This window comes from Aplidium turbinatum, chromosome 16 (genome assembly GCF_918807975.1).
Source record: "Aplidium turbinatum chromosome 16, kaAplTurb1.1, whole genome shotgun sequence".
Classification (NCBI taxonomy): domain Eukaryota; kingdom Metazoa; phylum Chordata; class Ascidiacea; order Aplousobranchia; family Polyclinidae; genus Aplidium; species Aplidium turbinatum.
Window position 1 is genome coordinate 9552270 of NC_137487.1, and position 24444 is coordinate 9576713.

Sequence of the window (24444 nt, forward strand, 5' to 3'; positions counted from 1 at the left end):
AATTACTTTGAATTTGGTGCATTCTGAGAGCATTTTCAACAAAAATGTGGGTATAAATATTCCTGTAAAATGGTGCTGTCCGGTGGCATAGCAAAAGGATAAGATCATGTTTTCTTCGGCATTTTTTCAGTAATAAAGCTAAGGCTCTATGTTTTCTTGTTGCTAATTCCTGGCTGAGATGTTTGAATGTTTGGTATTGGAAAACTCGCTCTTTTAATGCAGTTTCGCTTAAAATTAGGCAAACTTTGTTTTAGAGACATAGAGACTGAAAGCATCATTCTCAATATCGTGACGTCACACGCGTGCCAAAGGGGGGGTTGTAAGTCCGCTGTGGGACTAATATCAGCTGTTTAGAAGCATATCAAACCATTCAACAATTTTTTACAAAATTTCGGGGGAGGCCCGGGCCCCTTGGGCTCCTCCCATAGATCCGCGCCTGGGCTACATATACGCACGTGCACTTCGTGCAGCTTGTAAAGCAACAATTTTCAGCCAAGAGCAATTGTCATCTCTACCAAAGGGGCAAATGTGCTGACAAAAAAATACAGGCTGTTTGATAAATGCTCAAAATCTGAGCTGAAAAAAAAATGATGAGAGATAAATTTATCTTCGTACATTTGGCAATAGGTTAACCAAAGCAAAAAGGTTGAGAACCTCTGTTGTATTTTCATGTTGAAACCTTTTCTAAAACTGACGGTTTGAAATCGCTCACACTTTTTCGAAAATCTTTTGAAAAATTCCACTTTCTTCTAATGTTAAATCAAGCTAGACAATTGTTTTTGCAAAAGTAGGCCATCCGAGAAATAATAAAAAATTTGAATCGAATTAGCCTATATACGATATATTATTCATTGGAAAAAATTGGTGCCAGCCTGGGTGTAGCCCTAATGCAGAAGCAATTATAGGCCTAGTTATGCAAGTAGCCCATAATATAGTTTATAATAAATTTGTACACCGTTTTCTATTTGAATAACTTTGTGCGTAATGATGGCTTCTGCAAGAAACCCAGGGGAGCATGCGTAACATTTTTGTGTCAGTGTTATAACTGCTGCGAGGTAGGCCTATGCGTGCAACTCTTTTATTTGTGATTAGCCTACACTGCGTCCTATCTCTGGAGTTGGATAATTATGATAGCCGACTATCTAAGTTTGCTGAGGCTGTTTCAAGAAAAATATTTCAACATTTTTGAAACATTTTGTTCGTTTGGTTTGAAAAAATAATTTGTTTCTTTGTAAATACGAAATAAAACGATCCGCCGGTCCTTCAGGCTTCAAGGCGTTCAACAAAACAATATTTCAAAATTAACTCGGATTTACAAAGTCCAATTTTTGTGGTTTTATTTCCATCAAAAAAGTTTGTTTCAAAAACTTATAGTAAGTTAGGCTACGTTTTATGTATGCTTGACGATTAGTGGTGGCTACAGGCTATGTGATAAGTTACCACAGGTAACAACTACAAAAAATGCATTGCAGCCATTTTTGACTGAGCTTGTATTTGCTCAGCGCTTATGGGCGATACTCATACACACAAAATTGTTATAGGCTTACTCAACATTGACAATGTCTTGAATCATGCGTTGGCAATTGATCAAAAAAGCAAAAGTTTTATTTCGTTTACCATCACGACAAAGTGCAACTATAATGCACTGATAAACTCATGAGCAGACCGATCTCTGGTGAGCTATAAGCTAAGGGTAATATTAAACACTCCTTTGCTTATACTTATAGTGAAAGATACATTAAATCTCTCCATCTGTTAGCACTGGCCTTTCAAGACATGACAATTTGAAATGGGCGTCTTCACAAGGCTATCTTATTGGCCAACATGCATTGAATCTAAAATTTCAAATAAGATTGTAACATTGAAAGCACATTAAGATTTGTGTTTAGAAAGATTTTTATTTGACATTCTCTTTTAAAGAAATTAAAACTGCGTAAATTCCAATCTTTAGAATAAGCGTAGCCTATTCAAATAATAATCTAAAAACTCTAAGACCTTTGGCGGACAGATTTCCGAAAACTGAGTGAAAAGCAAGGCAATATATGAGTATTTGAGCTTTATAAACAGGCTCTGTTGCTTTTTGCACTTTAGGCTATGTGAGGCGAAATAATTTCTAACTTATGACAGAAAATTGAAGCTTTATCGTCATCATGCGGAAATCTTAAATGTTGTAGTTTGTGATATTATGCAAAGCAACTGAAAATGAAATTGCTGGCGTGCTTGCACCATCCAAATTTAACATGTGTTCTTTTACTATCAGTTGCAAATATTCTTCATAGTTGAAATAAATATTGGAACAAATTCTTAATGATCATTCAGTTCTTCCATGAGCAGTGAAAGTAAGCTAAAGAAATGAAGTAAAAGCAATCAAAGCATATTTTTCAATTCAATCGCCCACCACTTCACAAAATGTTTTATAAAAAGCACAAAATAAATAGTAAAACATCCAATTATTTTTAATTGTAAAATTCGCCCAATGTGAGTGACAGCGACTTTTGATGCCACTTGGCCGCAACAACTTACTTCATCATCGTGATAGAAATTCTGTTCACTGAGTGACACCAATTCTTTCTACACAGTGCTGCCAGTTTCTTCGATTTAATACAGGCAGAATAACAATAAAAATAGAGAAATTTATGACCATTTGATTTATTTATAGCTTGCAGACTATTAGCTTGCTTCATTTTGAGAAAAAACATGAATATACCGAACGATTTCATAATAAATGACTCGAAACTTTTTGCAACACAACTGGCAAGTTCACGCGGAATAGTTTGTCGTTGCTCAAGTCTATTGGTCTTTTCAGTTGAACTAAGATGCGCTTCACGCGCTCTCCAGCCATTTCTGGCGGCCAAGCTATGTACTGGAACATCACTGGCAATATAGGCTTTCCAAGGCTCAAGGCAAGAAGTAGATCTTGTTCACAGTTTTGACAGACGACGTACTTTGGAGTCAAACAACACACAACAACTTTTGACGACTGAAAGAAATAGAATAAACTGTAAAATCCCGGAAAAAATGACAGGCCTAACCAGAAATGGTAGGCCTATCATGTTATGCTTTTGTGTCAGCAAAGCTAGAAGTAGGCCTACAGTAGGGCTACCGTAGGCTATATCAGCTAATTAACTACTGCATGAATTCCTTCCGTTTTAGTCGCTAGGTCAGCTGACAAATAAGTTATAAGTTTCAGTAGGCTAATTAAAAAAATCAAGCAACACTAGTATGACATTTTGTTGATATCTGGATTGGTAATTGAACAGCAATTTCGATATTATAAGTGAACGGAATTATGTTAAACAAACTGAAAAGTACATTACCGACAAGTCAAGTTAATGAGTGGAATGTTTTAAACTTCTAAAAAAAGCGTTTTAAAACCTTTAGCTACATCTTTTTGATGACGAAATGAGCGATGACACCCAACGTACTTTCATATTTCCGTGAATGTGAGTTTGCAGTGTATTTGATTGGTTTCTCTTCCAACCATGTGAAGTAGCTGCTCGGCTGGAGGATCTGGTAACTGATGAAGATGAAAAATGAGGAGTCAGCATCACATCCGACCAACATGGTACTCCATGGCTGTTTAAAAATCGAACCATCTGAAGAACCTACAAAAAAAGAAATTATTATCGTTTGGAAATTTTCGAAGTCCATAAATGATAAGTGCGTAGAGCCTACGTTTAGCGAGCGAAGTTGCTTGAGTAAACCTATCTAGTTCAATTTACTGTGGAATTTTTTTTTTGGCAAAACCAAATGCTTTAAGCAGTAGCGTTGATAAGGGGGTCCAGGGGGTACTTTTAAGCCAGGGGCCAAGATGCTTTTAGGGGCCCGTAACCTTTTCAGGGGGCCTGAGAACTTGACAAGACCATCTCCTGTTCTTTAGACGCAGTGCTTTTTTCTTAAAATTGTCTTAATTTTGCGCTTAAATATCTCATTGGTACCGGACCTAAATTTTCCTCTCAACGGCCCTGGCTTCAAGTAGCTTACATGCTACTTTGCATCACACATAGAATTGCAAAACAGACCTAGTAAAGGTTCTTCTACATTAGCGTAGGCTACTGTAGGCCTGCTGCTGTGAGATTTCAAGTAGGCTAGCCATGGACTTCTAAATAGTAGCATCTGGACTGGAAACTCAGTGGGCAACAGTTGGTACAACAGTTGGCCAACAGTGGGCCAACAGGGTTAGTTACTTGGCTGTTGGCCCACTGTTGGCCAACTGTTGTACCAACTGTTTGGCCCACTGTTGCCCACTGAGTTTCCAGTCCAGATGCTACTATTTAGAAGTCCATGGCTAGATGCTCATTAGGTTGAGTGATTTTTTATATACAAATAATGAAAATCCTGAATACTTTGTCTTGCACGTCCCACTGATAAGTGATGAAGACTTTCGGCACAGCCACTGCGTCATCAGAATGGATTGTTGTTGATGCGACTCTCAAAGAATTTGTGCAGATGACTTGCATTGACTGCACTCCTTCTTTAAATTTATCCAAACAACTCTAGAAATAATTAAAAAAGATGAGCAATTTTAAATGATGCTGACATATGCAAGTGTAGGTGACTGACAGTAGTTGTGATATTTTTTGTGTTTGTAGTCTATATTGAACATTTGAACTGTAGGTCTACAATCGTTGGTTTGTTTTTCGTGACAAAATATTATCTAAACCAGAGATTCTCAACTTTTTTGAGCGACGGAACACTTTATGCAATGAAATAACCTTGCGGAACACTTAACGAAACTTCACAATGATGCAATAAAATAAACAACACAACAACAATTGATTCATTTTCAGTTTTTATCAATGTGATATCTGGGCCTGTTTGGATGAGTACAAAGTTGATATCTGGGCAGAAATTGCAAAAAGACAAACGCAAAGCTTTTGTGATTTTGATTTATGATCTGTGCTCCATGGAACACTAGTCAAACTAATACATTTTGTGCGGAACCCCTGACAATATTTCACAAAATACCGGTTGAAAATCACTGATCTAAACTACCAGTAATAAGTTTTAAACAGTTGCAAACAATTTATAGTAAAACGTTATACAGTAAATAAGTCTCCTTTTAAAAAGTTTCGAGTGTTACACTTCGTAACGGGTTGAAAAAGCCAACCGTCCAAATCAAAACAGTGAACAAAGCACCAAAGCTTTCTTGCATTTATTCAAAATCTATGTGGGACTTTATAATAACCTTCTTGCCTGCGGAATCCTGATAGAAATTTAGCACAGCAAAAGGGAGAATTTGTGCGGGATAAAAAAATAACTTTACAGTGACGTTTTAAAATGTTTTGTCATCGACACTGCGGTTGCACTGCTTTGCTTGTATGACATCAACTTGTGAATGACTTACTTGTTCTAATACAACTCCTGGAAGGACGGGTTTTGGGTTTATGTGATGCTCCAATATGCTCATACTATCCGAGTACAAATTCTTTTCAAAATCTATGGCTGGGAAATCACCTATGACATGGGGGTAAAAGCTTAGTAAGCTATTCCTACTTTGCATTCATTCAGGTTTATATTAAACTGGTCGATGTCATTAAGCTTAGGCTACCACAACCACAAGAGGACTCAGCACTTACCCAAAATAGCTTTCATCGGGTTCTTTAGTTTGCTCCACACATTCTTAAACAGCAATGTTACTATGGAACGGTTTCCGCCCATCCAAGTGTAAAAAAGCAATTCATGAAAAATGAAAGGGGAAACAGCAGCCCCCTCCGTCATCAAGCAGATAACAAATGTCGACTTGGCCAAAGATTCTCCATTTAATTGAAGAAACTCTTCTCTTGATTGGCCAAGTTTATCGTGGGAAAGAACCTGAAGTACCGTATATAGAGTGTATTGGTAGACCAAACAGTAGCGGATCCAAAAAAAAAATTTTGAGGGGCAACTGAATTTCAAAACCGCAGAAATTCCAAGCGAAATAAATAACGTAAATATTGAGATCTTAAAAAAGTGAAAAAGTTGACGGGGTCTGAGCGTTAGTAAATTTTGGCAATTTACTGATCCATCGAGAAACTAAATTTCAATAGAAGTTAGAGCAGCAACGCCGTTGAATGGAGAGCAGTCCTTAGAACGAGTTGCTCAAGCGTACACCCCGAGAGTTGAACCAGGGCTGCTTGTTCTTGAAGCTTCTTCGTTCACGAAGCCACGCGCTAACCAACTGAGCTATCAGGGGGGACTTAAAGAAAAATCTACTCTGCCTTATTTTACATTAGCCCATGGGTTAAATTAATGGACTAAAGATAACTTAGAATACCTGCATCCCTTTGTGCATAAGATTTCCTTTCACAGTGGCAGCCAATCGGGCATCTTGAGGGTCATAAGCCAAATAAACGCAATCGGCCCGAGGAAGGATAGAGCGATACCGCAAGTGCCAACTCTGGGGAAGCCCCAACTCTTGCTTCATTACTCTGGCTAGTTCTGAAGTGATCTTTTTTCGCACTATTCGAGAATCGATTCCTGAAATAAAGAATAAATACTGTAAGCCTAAGACCAGCAAACTCTGCAAAGCTTAGTTGTCGGTGCTTAACTAATTAACTATACACATGCCGTAGCAATACCAATTAAAGTCAAGGTGTAAGGACATTTAGCCTACATGCAAGTAAAAATAAAAGAATACGGTTGCTGGCAGTGTTGGTTGTTAATTAAGGGAATTGAAAAAAACAACATTGAAATGACTCACCTAAGCTCCATTGCAGATCACGTTCGGTTGTTGACAGGAGCAAATAGCCGGATACATTTTTCTCAGCAAATGATTGCCTAAAAATTACTCAAAGTTATTCAACTATGCGTAGGCTAACTTAGCTTTGTGAAACTAATGTGTAACAAATGAAAATATTTTGATTGTTTATGAAGTAGAGTGAAAGATAGCCTACCACAGTTCAGCGTATATATAGTAAAAGTTGTCATATTGTGTATCTAGGTGTCTAAGCATACGTCAGTGGTTCAACCCTTTCCTCGCGGTTACATATAGCCAGTGCTAAAGTGACAAAGCATATTTCAAGGAAACACTTTTTAAATATTATTTTTATAATTCATCAAAACTAATGCGTTGTTTAATTTTACAGCACAAGTAGGCGATATGCACAAGGTATCTACGAAAGCCTACAAGAGGTACAGCATACAGGAAAAACTTACGAACCTGAAAAACTCTCGAATTCGCAGCGAGTAGAGCCACTCGACTACGTCATTACTCGACCATTGAATCACTTTCTTTTTTGTCCACGCTCCAGGTTCACGGGACTCAGAGTTAAGAGACGGAGAGATATACGGCGACTTGATTAAAGCAATCTATTCAAACAATAAGGTTTGCGGTGACTATCATTCACATATTTTTTTGGTACCCTTAAAATAGCTACCCAGCATATCATTTTTTTTGGGTAATTTCTACTTTATTTTGACGTTTGCTGTTACTGAGATGGACAGAGTGAAATTTTCACTTCTTGAAGATTCGTTGTCTGTGTTATAGTCGTCATTTTATTTACGTTGAATATATGTAACTCGTGACCAGCGTCACTACATAATCACAGTTCAGCGTTTTCTGGTACAGACGTTGGAATTGATTACCACCGCACTGCGCGTGTAATCAATTGAGCGTTCTGTACTACATTCCTCAGTTGATTGTTTTGCGTTTCTTTCTTACTATATATTGCGTTGCTTTTATACACTGAATCAGTAAGTAACAAGAGGTAAATGGTTTTCTCACTTGGTTGGCTATCGCTACAATTATTATTGTTTATTTTATATTAAACGTCTGGAAATACAACAGACATTTAACTGGCGTCGTCGGCAGGATCTTTACAGAATTTCTACAGGATTTTAGAAACATGGAGAAACTTATCGAAGTCCTGCAACAACAAATTGCCAACCAAGAACGCCAGACGAAGGAGCAAATTGCCAGACAAGAAGAACGTCACCAAGAACAAGTACAACGTCACCAAGAACAAGTACAACGTCACCAAGAACAACGTCATCAAGATCAAATTGCCAACCAAGAAAAGCGCCACCTTGAACAACTACGAGAAATACGAGCCCAAACTTCAAGACCACAACCAACAACAATACAACAACAGGTATCTTTACCTAAGTTCGTAACGTTCGATGCCACCACTGAACTGTGGGCAGACTATTGGAAGAGGTTTAACACCTTTGTAGCAGCACATTCAGTCGCACAAGACAAAATGCCGCAGGTTTTTCTCACCAATCAATCACCTACAATCTACAAAATGTTAACAAATTTGGCTGCGCAGGAAACAAACCCAAAAGAAGTCAACGATCTCACCATGACGGAAATTACAAATTACATGGCTCAACAATTCGACCCAAAACGCTTCATCGTGAGGGAGCGATTCCGTTTCTGGAGCGAAATGAAGCGCAAGCCCGGGGAAACAGCTCAAGAACTAGCCATCCGCATACGCCAGGCAGCTGCCACCTGTGACTTCTCGTCCATTTCAAATCCATTGGACGAAGCTTTACGTACTCGTTTTATTTGTTCAATAGGTAACGAGGCGGTGCTTAAGGCGTTATTCAAAATCAGAGCTGATGAACTTACTTTCAAACGTGCGGTGGAGGTTGCATCAGAAACCGAAGAGGCAGCCAAGGTGGCCAAAGAAACTGTTTACGGCACTCCACCAGCACCAGTTGCGAAAGTAAGGACCATCAGCAAACCTCCAAAAACTAGGCAACTTACTGGTCACAGCGGTAAACCATAATTCTTCGTGGGAAAATTGTAACATAAAGTTCCCGGATCCGTTTGTCTGTACGTAATGACCGAAAAATAAACACACCTTCGAAACGTCTATTCAAAGTGTATTCCAGTAAAATTAGCCCGCGGCTATCGAAATGACTGGTGCAACGCCGTACACCTCTAAAACTGTCACTACGATACAGATTACTTGGATAAAAGACGGAGAGTTTGTCCAGCTAGCAAGCACCAAATAAACCAGTTAAATGTGCGACCGACTTCCAACAAACAACTTCGAGAATGAATCAGAAAAATTTGTGATAACTCAAAGGCACGAGAGCAGTTCGTGACGCAATATTTCATGTCCAAACAGGTCTCAAACTGAAACAGGTTTAAACCGGTCTGACACGAGTCTTACGGACGATGGTGCAATTTTGGCTCATGTTTTAGGAATTTCCATGACGTAAGATTCAGTAGACTTGAACGGTTTTTATATGACGTTTGACCAGGCGAACAACCGTCTGGAACATAGCGGCCCCTAGTTATGACAGTCTGACATGGCATAACTAAAAAAGAATTGACGACAATTGTGAGCCAATGAATAAAAACACATGATACACAAATTGTTTGAATCACTCACGTTTAAGTTAATACGCAAATACAAAGGGCATGCAAAGAATGAACAGCAATAAGAATAAACACGACGATACATGAAATTGGTACCATAGGTAGTAGGTACACGCAAAAAATGACGCTATATACCATGGTTGCAATAATAACCGACTGTTCTGGGCTCAGACAAGTGTCGGCCACCGCAGACAAAACCAGGCTCAAACCCTAACACTTAGGTGTTCTTTACGGGGGCGAGGCACGAAATATCCCTCAACACATAGTCTACTTTCACTTTCCCCGTACTCTCATCATAGTTGCAGACGGCAACTTTAGCTCTACGAACCACAGGCTTCCCTTTCCTAATTTGTGGAACTACCTCATGCACCCTCCCAAGTTGATACTTCCCACGTTTACCAATGTCCTGGAGAGAACCTACCACTACAAGTTGACCAGGCTCCAAATTCTCGGCCATTTTTAGCCATTTTTTCCGGCCCTGAAGACCTGGCAAGTAAAAATCGATCCATTTACTCCAAAACTGCTGAGAAAGTGACAAATTGAACCGATAATCCCTTCTTAATTGGTCACGATCATGTGGTTGCCCAACAGCACAGTATGGGTCTAAGTATGGGGTCAAAAGTGAGGCAGGGGTGATGACAGTAAAATCCCTAGGGTCGTCACTCAAAGGTACCAAAGGGCGTTCGTTCACGATCCGAACGGCACTACTGGTGTACGTAAGCAGTTCAATAAAACTGGGCTTACGAATTGAAGAGTCCAAAATGTGAAAAAATGCGATTTTAAATTGTTTAACCATTGCCTCCCAGGCGCCACCTTGCGCCGGAGCATACGGAGGTATAAATTCCCAGTTTATCTCTCTCTGTCTCAGGGCATTGTGAAATTCAGCTGATTCTATCAACTCGGGTAACTTCTTAGATGCTGCCTGAAAGGTGCTTCCATTGTCGGAATAGATAGCATTAACCTGCCCACGTAAATCTGTAAACCTTGTAAAGGCAAGTAAAAAATCACTCAGCGACAATGACGTAACCAGCTCAACATGAATAGCGCGAGATGCCATACATGTGAATAAGAGTCCCCAAGCTTTTTTGTGACTCCTACCTTCAACAAAGGTCAATGGTCCAAGATAGTCCAAGCCGCAATCAAAAAAGGGTTTCCTATGGGCAGTTGTGCGAGACAAAGGTAAATCAGACATGAGCTGCCTTATAGGCCGAGCTTTCCCAATCGCACATACACCACAATCATTAAGATACCTCTTCACGGAAGCATTACCATTAGCGATCCAAAACTTCTGTCGCGTAGACAACAAAGTGTGCTGTACTCCACAGTGCGCATTTCCATTATGATGCGACAGTACAACAAGCCTAGTGAAGGGGTGCTTCGAAGGCAAAACAATCGGATGCTTTGCTTCAAGAGAGATCTCGGGAGAATTACTTAAGCGCCCTTCAATGCGGATTATACCAGCGTCATCTACACAAGGTCTGTACTTTTTAAGTGAACGTAATTCTTTCAACCGTTCCTTCTCACGTTGCGAAGCGCCAACACTACCTCGCTTTATCACTTCCTCAAGGGCATCCGGCGATCGTTTGGTCATTAAATGTACCACATCGCCATACACGCTCTTCTGAACAAACTTCACAGCCAACTCTGAAGCACTGTTAAGATAAGATGCATCCAGTTTTGGCTTCACAAAGCTACGCTTTCTCGTTTTACAGCACAAAAATTCAACAAAAGCAACCAAATAAGCGATTCTCTTTTTCATAACATACAAAGAAGGTGCGGCCTCGATCAATCTGTGAAGACCAATCTGTCCAACGTCAAGCGACTCCTCTTCGTCACGAAGATATAGGCTATGGACAGGTACTGGAGTGGCATTTTCTACAGATGGAATTTCCTCACACTGGTAGAGAAGACTAGAACCATTTAACCACAACTCTCGAAATTCTTTCTTTGTAATAAGATTTGGCCTTGTGCCAACATCAGCTGGGTTCATATCGGTAGGGCAAAAACGCCAATCCTGGGCTCCAGACAACAATAAAATATGCTCAACTCGACGCGTAATAAACTTATTCAAACGTAAATCAGGGTTTTTAACCCACTGCAACACAGTACGAGAATCACACCAAAAATACTTAAGGCAGTCGGGCATCTTCAATGCCTCGTAGGCCTGCTTCACGAGTCTTGCTGTATTCAAAGCGGCAACAAGCTCTTTCCTAGCTATCGGCCAAGAAAACTGATTTTTTACAACAATGGTAGATTTACCCAGAACGAAAGACACACTCGGAACTCCGTTAACCAGTCTACGTAAGTAAACAACAGAAGAGAAAGCTTGATTCGAAGCATCACTAAACCCATGCAATTGATATGAAACAATATCATCCGGACTGCACACACCAGAGTTTGCAAAATACCATCTCGGTAACGAAAAATCCTTAAGCAGGTCCAAAGAGCGAAGCCACGACTCCCATTCTTTAACAAAGCTATCAGGGACCTCGGTGTCCCAATCAAACTTGTCTATCGCTAATTGCTGAAGTATAAGGCGTGCTTTTAGAAAAAATGGCGCTCCAAAGCCTAGCGGATCAAAATTTTGTCCAAGCTGACTGAGCATACTTCGGCGCGTGTGTTTTGCTAAGGGCTTTAAGGAACATGCGATACGCATCTCGTCAGACTCGGTTTGCCACACACAACCCAATGTCTTCGCTGATGGCAAAGTCATATTTTCAGTCTGAAAGTCAATGTCACGAATCAAAGGTGAAAGCATCTCATTATCCAAATTTGACAAGACAATCATAGCCTCCTTGTTAGCACTCCACTTACCAAGTTTAAACCCACGGCTATCAAACAAAGCAATTGATTCATGAGTGATTTGCTGAGCTTCCTCTAAGTCTAAGCTATCAGCCGAAAATATAAAATCATCCATGTACATATTATTTGCAATATTGCAGAGAGTCAATTCACCAGCACTGCTGGGATTCTGCTCGATCATTTTCTTTATAGCCAAGCAAGCGATATACGGGCTACTCTTTATTCCCCAAGGGTGTACACAAAAACGAAATGGTACCATCCTACCATTTTCAAGGTCATCATCTTCAAACCACAATATACGAAACAAATCCCTTTGCGACTCAGGTAACTTTATTTGAAAGAAGCATTTAGTCACATCAGCCATGAGACCAAATCTACCAAGCCGAAATCTAGCCAAGACATCAACCAGAGGGTTTAACAAGTCAGGACCCGAAAACATTACATCATTAACACAAGTTCCTCGAAATTCAGACTTGCAATCGTAAACAATGCGCTTTTTTAATTGTGACGTCACAAAGTATGGTAAATACCATTCAAATCCCTTGACATTTCCTGCTTCACCAGTACGCTCAATATAGCCATTTGATTTAAGATCTTTCATGGTGTCAGTAAGGAAATCACGAAGTTCAGGTTGTTTTAAAGCTTTCTTTCTTAAAGCAGCAGCTCTATCTGACGCCAACACAAAATTGTTAGGTAGATCAATATCTTCCTTCAACGGAACAGGTATCTCAAATCGACCATCTTTCAACTCAATATTCGGTTCAACAAGTTCTCTAGCCAACTTATCATTGCGAGACAATTCACAGGTTTCATTTTGCAACGTCAAATCCTGAATGACTTTATTCAGGTCTGCTATTTCCATATCACGAGACTCAATTTTACGCTGAAAGCCAGAGATGACATCCGACTCTGAAGACGTCTGCACTCTGCACACTTTAGCAACGCTTTCATCTAAGGGTGACTTACCACCACAAGCCAACCAACCGAGAGGAGTGAGCAAAGCATGTGGTTCACTACGATTTTCACCAACACGCTCTTTTTTTGCACACATCAAATAAGCGTTGTCGTTGCCAATCAGTACATCTACAGTACTACAATCATTCAAATGAAACATATTCACGTCATGAAAATGACGGAAACCATTTAAATCTTGTTTATGCGGTAAAGTTTTAACATCGTCAGCCCAAGCTGGGTTAACCACCGAAGTTATATCACAAAACAGTTCATCTGTCTCTAACGACTGGATGTTGAGTTTGACAAGGTCAGCACAAGTAGCTTTCTGACCAGCCAGGGTATCCATTTTAAACGACGCTTTATCGTACGGTTTAAGATCAAGTTCACACACCAAATCACTCGAAACAAACGTCAACTGCGAACCAGGATCATGCTGACAATACACCAACTTCGATTTGCCAGTCATTGGATTCAAAACACGAGCAGCAGTAACGCGGTTAAAGGCTGCTTTAACATTTCCAATCTTAACATTACGTACAGGAACTCTGGCACGAGCATCATCTTTCCCAACCGAATCCAGAGAATCACGTGACGTCACATAAAAATCATGCAGAAGAAAATAGTGTTTCCTATCGTTGGTAGGCCCACACTTACGACAGTTATTTGCATGAACGCAATCCCTAACCATATGCTGGCGCAAACAATTCAAGCATTTGCCAGCTTTCACAATGACATCTCTCCGATCTTTAGGTGTCAAGCGCAAAAATTCTTTACAATTAGACAAAAAATGATATTCAACTTGACCACGTGACGAACAACAAATGCATGCCGGTAGGTTTTTACGTCTGGCTTCACCACCGCGCGGTGCGCCAACAGCAGTCGAGTACTGCGAACTCCCTGACATCACATCATCATGGGGTTTTACGGACGTCTGCCTAACCGGACATGAAGGCAATTTTCCTTTGCCAAACTTTTTAAATTGCTGCGACTCACCAGAATCGCCCATTAGCATAATGCTAAAATCAGTCGACTTACGCGTTTCCTCCCGTACTACAAATTCAAACAAACTCTGAAAGGTAGGCTCATCAGTGCCACCATACTGATCACCTAAAAAGTCAAGATAACGCTGCTTAGCGTCAAACGGGAGTCGCTTAGCCAAATCCAAAACAAAACGTCCTTCTAATTTATCACGCTGACCATAAGCTTGCGCATAAAGCAAACACTGCGATAATTCATCTTTAAACTCTTTCAGATCACTGGAAGAGGTCGAAGTCAATTTGCTACCATAGCGATACTTTCTAATTTCTGGTTCTGCGAAAAGACCTCCACGAACCCCAAAACGCTGGGACAAGCGAGCTAACGACATTTCTATCCTGTCTTCCTCTGACAAGCCAGGGGTGTCAGAAACCAAATTAGCAATCGTTTGCGCAGCTGTCCTAACACAAGCTGCTTGTAACAAAGTCAAACGAGTCCCCTTAAAGGGCGAAGCTGCCATTAAGGCCGTAACACGATTTTTAAAGAAGATAAATGGCATATTATTACCATCGTAACCAATCAAGGCCGCCTTATCGAAAAACGTCCTACTATTTTGGTATTCAAAAAAGCAATCCTGCTGTTGAGAACTCGATTTAGCGGAGAAGACAAGCTATATCCCTTAAGGGGCTGAGTGGGCTCAGTCACATGCACAGCCCGATCACGATCCTCACACACGTTAAAATCAGGAGACGCGATACGCCTCTCACAACCACCCAAATTACGTGTAGCTGGGCGATCAAAACCTAGCGGCGCAGAAAACTGTGAAGGGGGCAAAGCATTACTGCTAATGGCGGCCCCGTGACCTGTACGCTCTGGGGGAGGAGTTCGGTTGTAATTCACAGACCTTGGCTCTACAGCATTCGGAAGACCCTTAGCCGCGGCCCCAAGACCTCCTGAAACAGCTGGAAAACGTGTGGATTGCCCTGGTCCACTCACAGGTTGAACGGGCGTTTGGAAAAGGGTATGTAAATTAAACTGCGATTGATGTTCATTTCTGGAATGCCTAGAAGAGCCCTTCTTAGAGCTACGCCGAGAGCCCGCCTCTGATCGATATTCAGCTAAAACTACCTCTTTTCGTTGTTCAGCCCTCAACTGAGCGTCTTTGAGTGCGAACTCAGCAGCTCTCGCTTCGGCTTTCGCGGCGGCCTCTGCAGCTCTCGCAGCAGCCTCAGCTCGTATGGCCTCAGCTCTCGCTTCGGCCTCAGCTTGTATCTGGAGCTCCTCTCGTTTTAACTGTAGGTTAATTTGTGTAACTATCCGTGACGAGCTCTCAGACATCCTAGTGCTTACGTTTGAGGCGCTATCCTCAGGATGTATGTCAGCATCCAACCTATCTGAGAACTCACTTTCTTTCTGTTCGAAGTTATGTTTTAAAGAGTTAAATTCGGGATCTACCCTATCACGAAGTTCTGCCAAGATTGCAGAGTTAAAGATTTTAGTCAAAAGAGCATGGAAATGCAGCAATTCCTCTTCTAAATTAGATAACTTAGATCGAAAAATTAACAGTTCCTGCTTATCACTCAAAGAACCTAGGGCTACAGAAAGTTCCCCAATTTGAGTCAAAATATCCCGTCTAAGATGCCGGGCCTCTCGAACTGACTTAGCCTCATCTTTATTGGGTCCCTCCCCAGAATGGCCTGCCCGACCGCAAAGAACATCATCAGGCTTAAACTCAGTCGAGTCTACGGCGGTCGAGTCCTTGTCGCCACCGAGTGTAGACATATTAAATGTTGGGGCTAAATTTAACAATTAAATAAAATTAAGTTACACAAACACACAAAATTATTAGGCTACAGTAGTTATAAAAAACTTAACTGCAAAGACCGTAAAAATACAAGAAAGAATTCAAATGCACGATACCGTAGCTGTACGGGTATGAAGTCCTTAAGTCCACAAAACTTGCTTGGATTCTTCCACTTGAATCTACAAGCACAGATGGATTGTCTTTTAATCTTCTTTCTTGCCAATGAATGTCAAAGTTATTTTTCTTCTGTACCAAACTGAGAAGAATTGTCTTTACTTTTCTTTGCTTCTGTAAGAGTGTAGACTACCAACCAACAAATCTTCTTTTATTATTTCTTGTACTTCTAAGTAGTTCTTCTGCACTAGCTGACAACAAACACATCGTTTATTTTTATGCCTTCAAGTGCTTCTTGGCCTACCAGCTAACAAATTCGTTTTTTATTTTTCTTGCTTTAATTTCTTCTTGACCTACCAACTGACAAGAACTCGTCTTTTATTTTTTATGGTCACAGCGGTAAACCATAATTCTTCGTGGGAAAATTGTAACATAAAGTTCCCGGATCCGTTTGTCTGTACGTAATGACCGAAAAATAAACACACCTTCGAAACGTCTATTCAAAGTGTATTCCAGTAAAATTAGCCCGCGGCTATCGAAATGACTGGTGCAACGCCGTACACCTCTAAAACTGTCACTACGATACAGATTACTTGGATAAAAGACGGAGAGTTTGTCCAGCTAGCAAGCACCAAATAAACCAGTTAAATGTGCGACCGACTTCCAACAAACAACTTCGAGAATGAATCAGAAAAATTTGTGATAACTCAAAGGCACGAGAGCAGTTCGTGACGCAATATTTCATGTCCAAACAGGTCTCAAACTGAAACAGGTTTAAACCGGTCTGACACGAGTCTTACGGACGATGGTGCAATTTTGGCTCATGTTTTAGGAATTTCCATGACGTAAGATTCAGTAGACTTGAACGGTTTTTATATGACGTTTGACCAGGCGAACAACCGTCTGGAACACTTACAGGTACTTTCTTTACTTCTAAAAATAAAGAATGCTATCGTTGTGGTAATTTCAACCATAACGCCAATGACTGTAGGTTTAAGAAAGCCACTTGCCATTTCTGCAATATTACGGGACACTTACAGAGTGTTTGTCGAAAGAAAGCTAGACAGTTCAAACCTTCGAAGGTAAATTGTATCGAGGAAATTAACATGCTTTCTAGTTCTTGCAGAAAACCTCGAAATTCAAAGTTGGAAGTACCGATCTCCATTAATTCGGTAACCACACACTTAGAACTGGACACTGCTACAAATGGAAATTTCCTTTCCAACGACGTCTGGACTCGGGTAGGCGCACCTCAATTGCAAGCACCAGTGTCGCAATTCCAATCTGCTACCAAGCATCTAGTACCAATCACGGGTTCTTTCACGGCCCAGGTAACTTGTCCTTCCACGGGAAGGTCAGATAATATTTCTTTTGTAGTCACGACAGTCAAAGGACTAAACTTGCTAGGTCGTGATGCAATCTCGTCTTTAGGAATTTCTATCGATAAATTCCTTCTGTCTAACTGTTCTACTTTACAGAGTATCCAGTCATGCGACAAGCCTGATAAGAGTCTGGAGAAAGCATGCTCCCTCTTATGTGACGAGTTCAAAGATGTTTTTAAGCCTGAACTCGGGTGCTTGCGAGATTATGAACTAGACATAGATTTTAAGTCTGATGCTAAACCTGTTTTTCTCAAACCTAGGCATGTACCTTTCGCGCTAAAGGAGGACTTAGCACAAGCCTATGATTCGGGCATTGCACGTGGTGTATGGACACCAGTTCAGTTTTGCGATTGGGGCACACCGGTTGTTCCAGTCCGTAAGCCTTCAAACTCTTCAGAAGCGAAGGCCAAGTTACGCATATGTGGCGATTATTCAGTCACGGTGAACCCTTCCCTGGAGACCCATCGTCACCCGTTACCCTTACCAGAAGACTTAATGCAAAAGTTGGGTGGTGGGTACGGTTTCAGCAAGATAGACTTGGCTGATGCCTACAATCAGATTCGACTTGGTCCTGACAGTCGAAAACGACTCGCATTAAGCACTCACCGTGGCGTACTTTTACAACATGTTTTACCTTTTGGCATATCTTTTGCTCCAGGTTATTTTCAGAAGATCATGGACGACCTTACAGCCGACCTTCCAGGGGTTGCAGTCTACCTAGACGACATTCTTGTCAGTGGCACTACTGCTGAGGAGCATCTCCAGAATCTTAGACGGCTCCTCGATCGACTTCACTCAAAAGGCCTGAGGTGTAGGAAAGACAAGTGTAAGTTTGCACAACCTCAGGTAGAGTATCTCGGACACATTTTGTCCAGGCAAGGCATCTCCAAAGGTCCCAAGGTAAACGCCGTACTGGAGATGTCTGCCCCCACTGACGTATCTTCTCTTCGTTCGTTTTTAGGTTCCTTACAATTTTATTCGAAGTTTCTACCGTTGAACACTTCCACTGTAGCAGAACCACTATACCATCTCACGAAAAAGGACATTCCTTGGAGATGGGGAAAACAAGAGGAAAACTCTTTTGTTCAGCTGAAGCATTATCTTTCTACTGATGAGGTTCTTACACATTTCAATGCTTCACTTCCGGTAGGTATCGCATGTGATGCTTCTAGTGTGGGCATCGGTGCTACTTTGTTTCACCGTTACCCAGATGGCACAGAACGGCCTATAGCAAACATTTCAAAAGTATTAACAGCCTCTCAGAGAAACTATAGTCAAATTCAGAAAGAGGCTTTGTCGATAATTTTGGCGCTAAAGAAATTCTATCAATATCTTTTTGGTAGATCATTCATTTTGGTCACAGATCATAAACCATTGCTTAGTCTTTTTGGCCCGACCAAATCGACACCTTCTTTGGCAGCAAATCGTTTGGCTCGTTGGGCACTCTTTTTGTCGCAATTTACATACACTATTGAGTACAGGAAGACAAAGGATCATCAAAACGCTGATGCTTTGAGTCGCTTACCAGCAGGAGGGGATAAAGTCTTCGATGAAGAGGAAAGTGCGGATGACATTGATATCGTCTGTGCTATCGATGCTTTGGATTTGCAGGTCCAGACCCCAAATGCCGCCTCACTGCGTAAAGAATCTTCTAAAGATCCTATCATTTCCACGGTAATGCGTTTCATTCATGAAGGATGGCCGGCCAAGTCTTCTCCACAAGACCCGGTCGAACCGTTCCGTAAGTACGCAGACTCTCTTTCTACTTGTTACGGATGTCTACTTTACGGTTCCAGAGTGGTCATCCCTTCCAAACTTCGTCCTTCCGTCCTTCAGTTGCTTCATGAAGGACATTTCGGCATTGAGAAAATGAAGCAGTTGGCAAGGACGTCCGTCTACTGGCCAAACATCGATCGAGACATCGCGGAACTTTGTCACAAGTGCAGTACCTGTGGCGAATATCAACCGCAATCTAAAACCCAGGTCCAATCATGGACGGTTCCAGAAGCACCGTGGAGTCGCTTACACATAGATCATGCGGTAGAATTCATGGGTTATCATTGGTTACTCACCATTGATGCTTTTTCTAAATACCCTTGTATTCATGCTACTACTTCCTTATCTTCAACAGCTACTATCAACCTGCTAGAAGAAGATTTTGCTCATTTCGGCTATCCCCATACTGTAGTTACCGATAATGCTATTACTTTTAAATCCACAGAATTCCAAACTTTCTGTAAGGAGAGGGGTATGGTACACATCACGGGTGCCCCTTACCATCCGGAAACCAATGGAGCGGCGGAGGGCCTCGTACGTACGTTCAAGCAAGCACTTCGCAAATCTTCCCTGCCCCCGAAACAAGCCGTCTTGGAATTCCTACAGCAGTATCGACGCACGCCAACTCCGAGTGGCTACTCTCCAAGCCAATTACTCAACAATCGTCAGATTCGAACCAAGATCGACACGCTTCTCCCCACATCGTCTCAAGTGGTACCCCGACAAAACCCTCACAACACGGACGCCTCTGAAGTTACAAAACGACATTTCAAACCGGGAGATCCCTGTTACGCGCTATCATTCACTCCACGACGGAGCCAGGATCCTCGTTGGGTTCCAGCCGAGGTGATTAAGCGACAGGGTAGCCGAATCTTCCTGGTACGTCTGCTGCCACATGGTCCGACGTGGAGGCGCCATATGGACCAACTGCAACCTCGCTATGCATCATCGGAGGACCAGGAGCCGGGAGAAACTCCTGCACCAACAGTCGACTCCTCCGCTGTCTCCACCTCAGCTCGAACGGATTCGGACGACACACCGACTGTACCGGAATTCGGGCCACACAACCCACGAAGGTCGAGCCGTCGCCGCAGACCTCCGGCCCGTTTCGGACTTTGAGAGTTATTGTTTAATTCGGTGTCTTGTTCATATTTTTCTTTGTGTATAAAAATTATCGGGGGAGGTGTTATAGTCGTCATTTTATTTACGTTGAATATATGTAACTCGTGACCAGCGTCACTACATAATCACAGTTCAGCGTTTTCTGGTACAGACGTTGGAATTGATTACCACCGCACTGCGCGTGTAATCAATTGAGCGTTCTGTACCACATTCCTCAGTTGATTGTTTTGCGTTTCTTTCTTACTATATATTGCGTTGCTTTTATACACTGAATCAGTAAGTAACAAGAGGTAAATGGTTTTCTCACTTGGTTGGCTATCGCTACAATTATTATTGTTTATTTTATATTAAACGTCTGGAAATACAACAGTCTGTGAATTCTTTTATTCACTACGTGCTGCTAGATGGAGAGCAGTTGTTATAATGCGTTGCTCAAGTGCACATCTCGAGAGTCGAACCAGTGCTGCTCGATCTTGATGTTTCTTTGCGTACAAAATAGAACGTTTAATCAACTAAGGTATTGAGATGTACTATTGCGAGTTCTAATGTTGCTGTTCTGAGTGAATCAGACACCTCATTGTCTGGCAACCCTGGTTCAGCTTTACCTTGTCCAGTTTATCACAGAGAGCACCAACTGCCCACGAAGTTCTTTCTTCCACAGAGACGTGAAGAAGATCTCCAGAAAGATCCACTATCTCCGCGTTTACCGACAGAAGACAATCTAAACAAGTTAGCCCAAGCAAAAAAGAAATTATTGCTTTGTTAAATTGTATGATTATAAAAATGATAAAAGAAACATGAGAGCTGAAATTATGGTAGCTTACTTTCATAAAAATTGAAATAATCGCAATCTATTAATGTACTGATTTAGTTTTAGTAAGCATCTGTTTTAATAAAATTGTTTAAACAAGTTTCTGCAAAAAGATTCGTTTTCCTGTCTATGATCACTCAGATCAACTCAGACTTTTTATTATAAAATCAGCATGGTTCATGTTACTTACCCGCAAAGTTGGCTGAAAACTGTATCGTGTCAAGCAAGACGCAAAATACAAACGGCTTGTTGGTGCTTGTGTCTGATGAGATTCGCTCCAATATGATCTAACAAAATATAACAAATCAAAAACGCTAGTTTTCGAGAAACAATATTCAAAGTGATAACACAGAATAAACATAATATGATAATCCAAATTGCGTTCAGACAACATAACACTTTTAAGTTAGTTTCTTGTCCATGTACAATTGTGCATACTCATCCAACCAACCTTTGTTTCATAGACTGTCACAGGACAGGACATGTAATCCTTCGAGAGTAGCATAACAATCGCTCTGCACTTGTCAGCTATCTCCAACCGCGATGAAAGCCAGAATGGTTCATCAACAACGTTCTCATCTTTGTCAAACCTGGAAATAAAGTTTAGCGACGATAATACGCTTTGTCTATAGTATACTTAACAACGCTACTACAAAAGTTCCTCAATTGGCCAGTTTTTAGCGTGTTTTTTTCTATTGAATGCTTTGATTTGTTTTTTAAAATGGAGTGTTAAAGATGATAAAGGATCTTGAGCCTAAAATTTTAACATCCACTTTTAGCATTTTCAAGTTAAGCCATCCCTGGTTAAGCTAATGGATATTTTAGGAGAAATAAAACGTTTTCCCAACAAAATGCGCAGTAAATTTTATGAATTTTAATGACACAAAACTGCAGGCTTAAGTGTATTACCAACGTGTCAAAGCTCAATCATAATTCATAAAACGATTTTCTACGGTGTTTTGCATTGCAGCTACTCACCATATATCGTCCGCAAGGTTGTTTTCTTTAATTTGTTGAACCAGATCAATTACAAATCGCTTCTCACTGAATGACGAGTCGGAAGAATAGGATATAAATATACCTGCAAGTTTATAAAAAGCGATATTAGCTTTTTAGGCAAAAACGATATCAGCATTTGCAAAGGTTCTTCGACAAAAACACACTTCAGGATCTGATGGTTTTCACATCAGTCGGATTACTGTCGTTGGTCGAGCTTTGAAGTTGTGTTCAACAAAAGCTTAACGGTCGTAATAGGCTTCTTCTGTTCACTGTAAAGTTTCATGTCAATTTAATTTCATTTCAATGCACTTCTAAACAATTTTGAGTGTGTTTTTCCCTTTCAATTAGTTTTTCTCTTCTGATTATTTTTTCATGCCAAACGAAATAGATCACTTTGCTAGCGGCTGTATCTCATCTAGGCTGTCGTAGTTTATGTGTGCACCTAAGCTACAATCAGAGGTAGGCATGATCTTGATCTTCAAGATCACTTTTATTTTGGTTATCTGTTTTTGTTTGAAGCGGTTTATCTAACCGCAGACCTCTAAACGTTTTTGACAGCAGACAACAGTATTAAGGTTGCCAGATGGGTAAATGGCGCAACAAGCGTTAACACAATCAAGCGAAAGTTGAAAATACTTAGTAACACGAATAAAAGCTTACCTTATGAACCAAACAAAATTTTGTTGAAAAATGTTGCAGTTCAAAAGTTTTTTTTTTTTAATAAAAGTCACAAAACTAATTGCAAATTTTGTGACTTTTTCAGTAGGCCTAGGTTACCAGTAGGCTTCTAAGCCTTGGTAATGTGATTACAACGATTGATAGGCTACACGAAGTACAACGATTGATAGGCTTAATAGTAACAGTCACTAACTTATTGCAATTCGTAGGCCAGCGATCGAGTAGTTAAAAGAAACAGTTAGCTATACCAACCAACTTTAACCAGGCTGCTTATAGTGAAATTTGTTTTTTTTTGCAACATCATTGATCAAAAACTTCATTTTTTCAAGTTTAAAAAAGTGATCTCGATCTTCAAGATCACGTTGTTTTGGTAATCTGATCTTCAAGATCACATATTCTTGGTGATCTTGATCTTCAAGATTACTAAAACTGGTGATCTTGCCCAGCTCTGGCTACAGTATTTCAGCTATAAAATATGACTTTTTACAACAATTCAAACGTCTAATCAATGTGAAAACGACCATTTACTTAACGGTACCCGGTCATTTGGTCGACAGGACGTTTGGTCGACAGACATTTGGTCGACAGGACGTTGATACAAGTTCAACTGCATAGATTGTACCCGGTTATGTATTGTACAAAACGGCAAATTTACTCATATCCTGCTTACTTTTTTTCATTCGTTTGTGTTTTGAAGACTTCTTTGTTGATTCCGACGCATCGTTCTTTGTCTTTTCTTTCTTTCCCTTGCGATTTTCGTTTGCTGTTTTTCTAAGAACAGATTCAATTTAATTAGCAGTGAACCAGTGATATTGTGTAAACTCGTGCTTGAATGAATTAATGCTTTAACTTTGAGCCTACTGCTTTTCCTGCTAGGACAAACCGTAAAAGAAATGCCCCAACGTGACTACAGGCTAAATGCAAGGCCACCATATCTGAAAAAATCTCTCCCAAATGACTCAATCGATGATTTTGGAAAAGAAGTGCCTGGATTTGGTAATAGCTTCCCATTCAGCAGCACTAGGTGATTAATAATAGCATATAGCCTATTGTAGCTTCAGGCAAAAACACTTCAACAAGCAAATAAAAACTTTATTCGTATCGAAACACTTTAAACCTCAGTGTTTGACCCTGGGTCAGTGGTTCAAGGCATTTCTAACTTTTAAACATGCAAAACTAGTAGAATTAGTGAGCGGTTTACTACTAGACGACAAAATATTCTTTAAGAGCAGGCTTGGTTAGAATAGGCTATTTTCTATGGTCCTACCTGTAATTTGATCAAACAGAAAAAAAGGTTATCTTTGTCTAAGTCGATTGAACAAAAGCAGGCCAATTGCAATTAGATTGTTTTTTATCTACTTTGACAGGAAAAAGTTAGCATTAAATTATACTTTTTCGATGTTCCATTATCTTTCACTTTGCCTTCTTCCATTTGTTGCTCTTCTATTTCAATCTTCAAGGGATGATTGTTACAAAGTTACACCGGCCATGCTTTGCTAAATTACCACGCTTCTCATTAACTTGTCCAAGTCATTTCAACAATCACACATAACTTTTCTTGCACAATATTTGTAATCAAACTGCAAGTATGAATCAAAATTGTCACTTGACAAAAATATTTCTATTTAAATTATGTGTAGGCCTACAACTAAACGCCTACATCATTCTAACAGTTTGGTCGTCTAACACTGGGTTTTAACTGTTACGGTACTGTCTA

General features: G+C 40.5%; 1 protein-coding gene across 1 annotated transcript; it reads right to left on the minus strand.

Annotated features, from left to right (window-relative positions):
• Positions 1–1423: 1423 nt before the first annotated feature.
• Positions 1424–24279, minus strand: LOC145785422 (uncharacterized). Its single transcript, XM_082597079.1, has 14 exons — positions 24119–24279; positions 23398–23498; positions 22029–22131; positions 21502–21640; positions 21241–21337; positions 20845–20960; positions 7142–7290; positions 6683–6759; positions 6257–6459; positions 5580–5814; positions 5348–5457; positions 4347–4496; positions 3426–3605; positions 1424–2980 (listed from the first exon to the last, which is right to left on the minus strand). The coding sequence occupies exons 1-14, from the start codon at positions 24157–24159 to the stop codon at positions 2717–2719; spliced, it is 1965 nt and encodes a 654-aa protein (XP_082453205.1). The 5' UTR covers positions 24160–24279; the 3' UTR covers positions 1424–2716.
• Positions 24280–24444: the final 165 nt, after the last annotated feature.

Coding starts and splice junctions, on each gene's coding strand:
- LOC145785422 (XM_082597079.1), bottom strand. CDS start 24,159: ATGGAAGAAGGCAAAGTGAAAGATAATGGAACATCGAAAAA. Junction 20,961..21,240: donor GTTTTCAGCCAACTTTGCGG/GTAAGTAACATG, acceptor TAACTTGTTTAG/ATTGTCTTCTGTCGGTAAAC. Junction 3,606..4,346: donor AGTGGGACGTGCAAGACAAA/GTATTCAGGATT, acceptor CTTTTTTTGTAG/GTTCTTCAGATGGTTCGATT.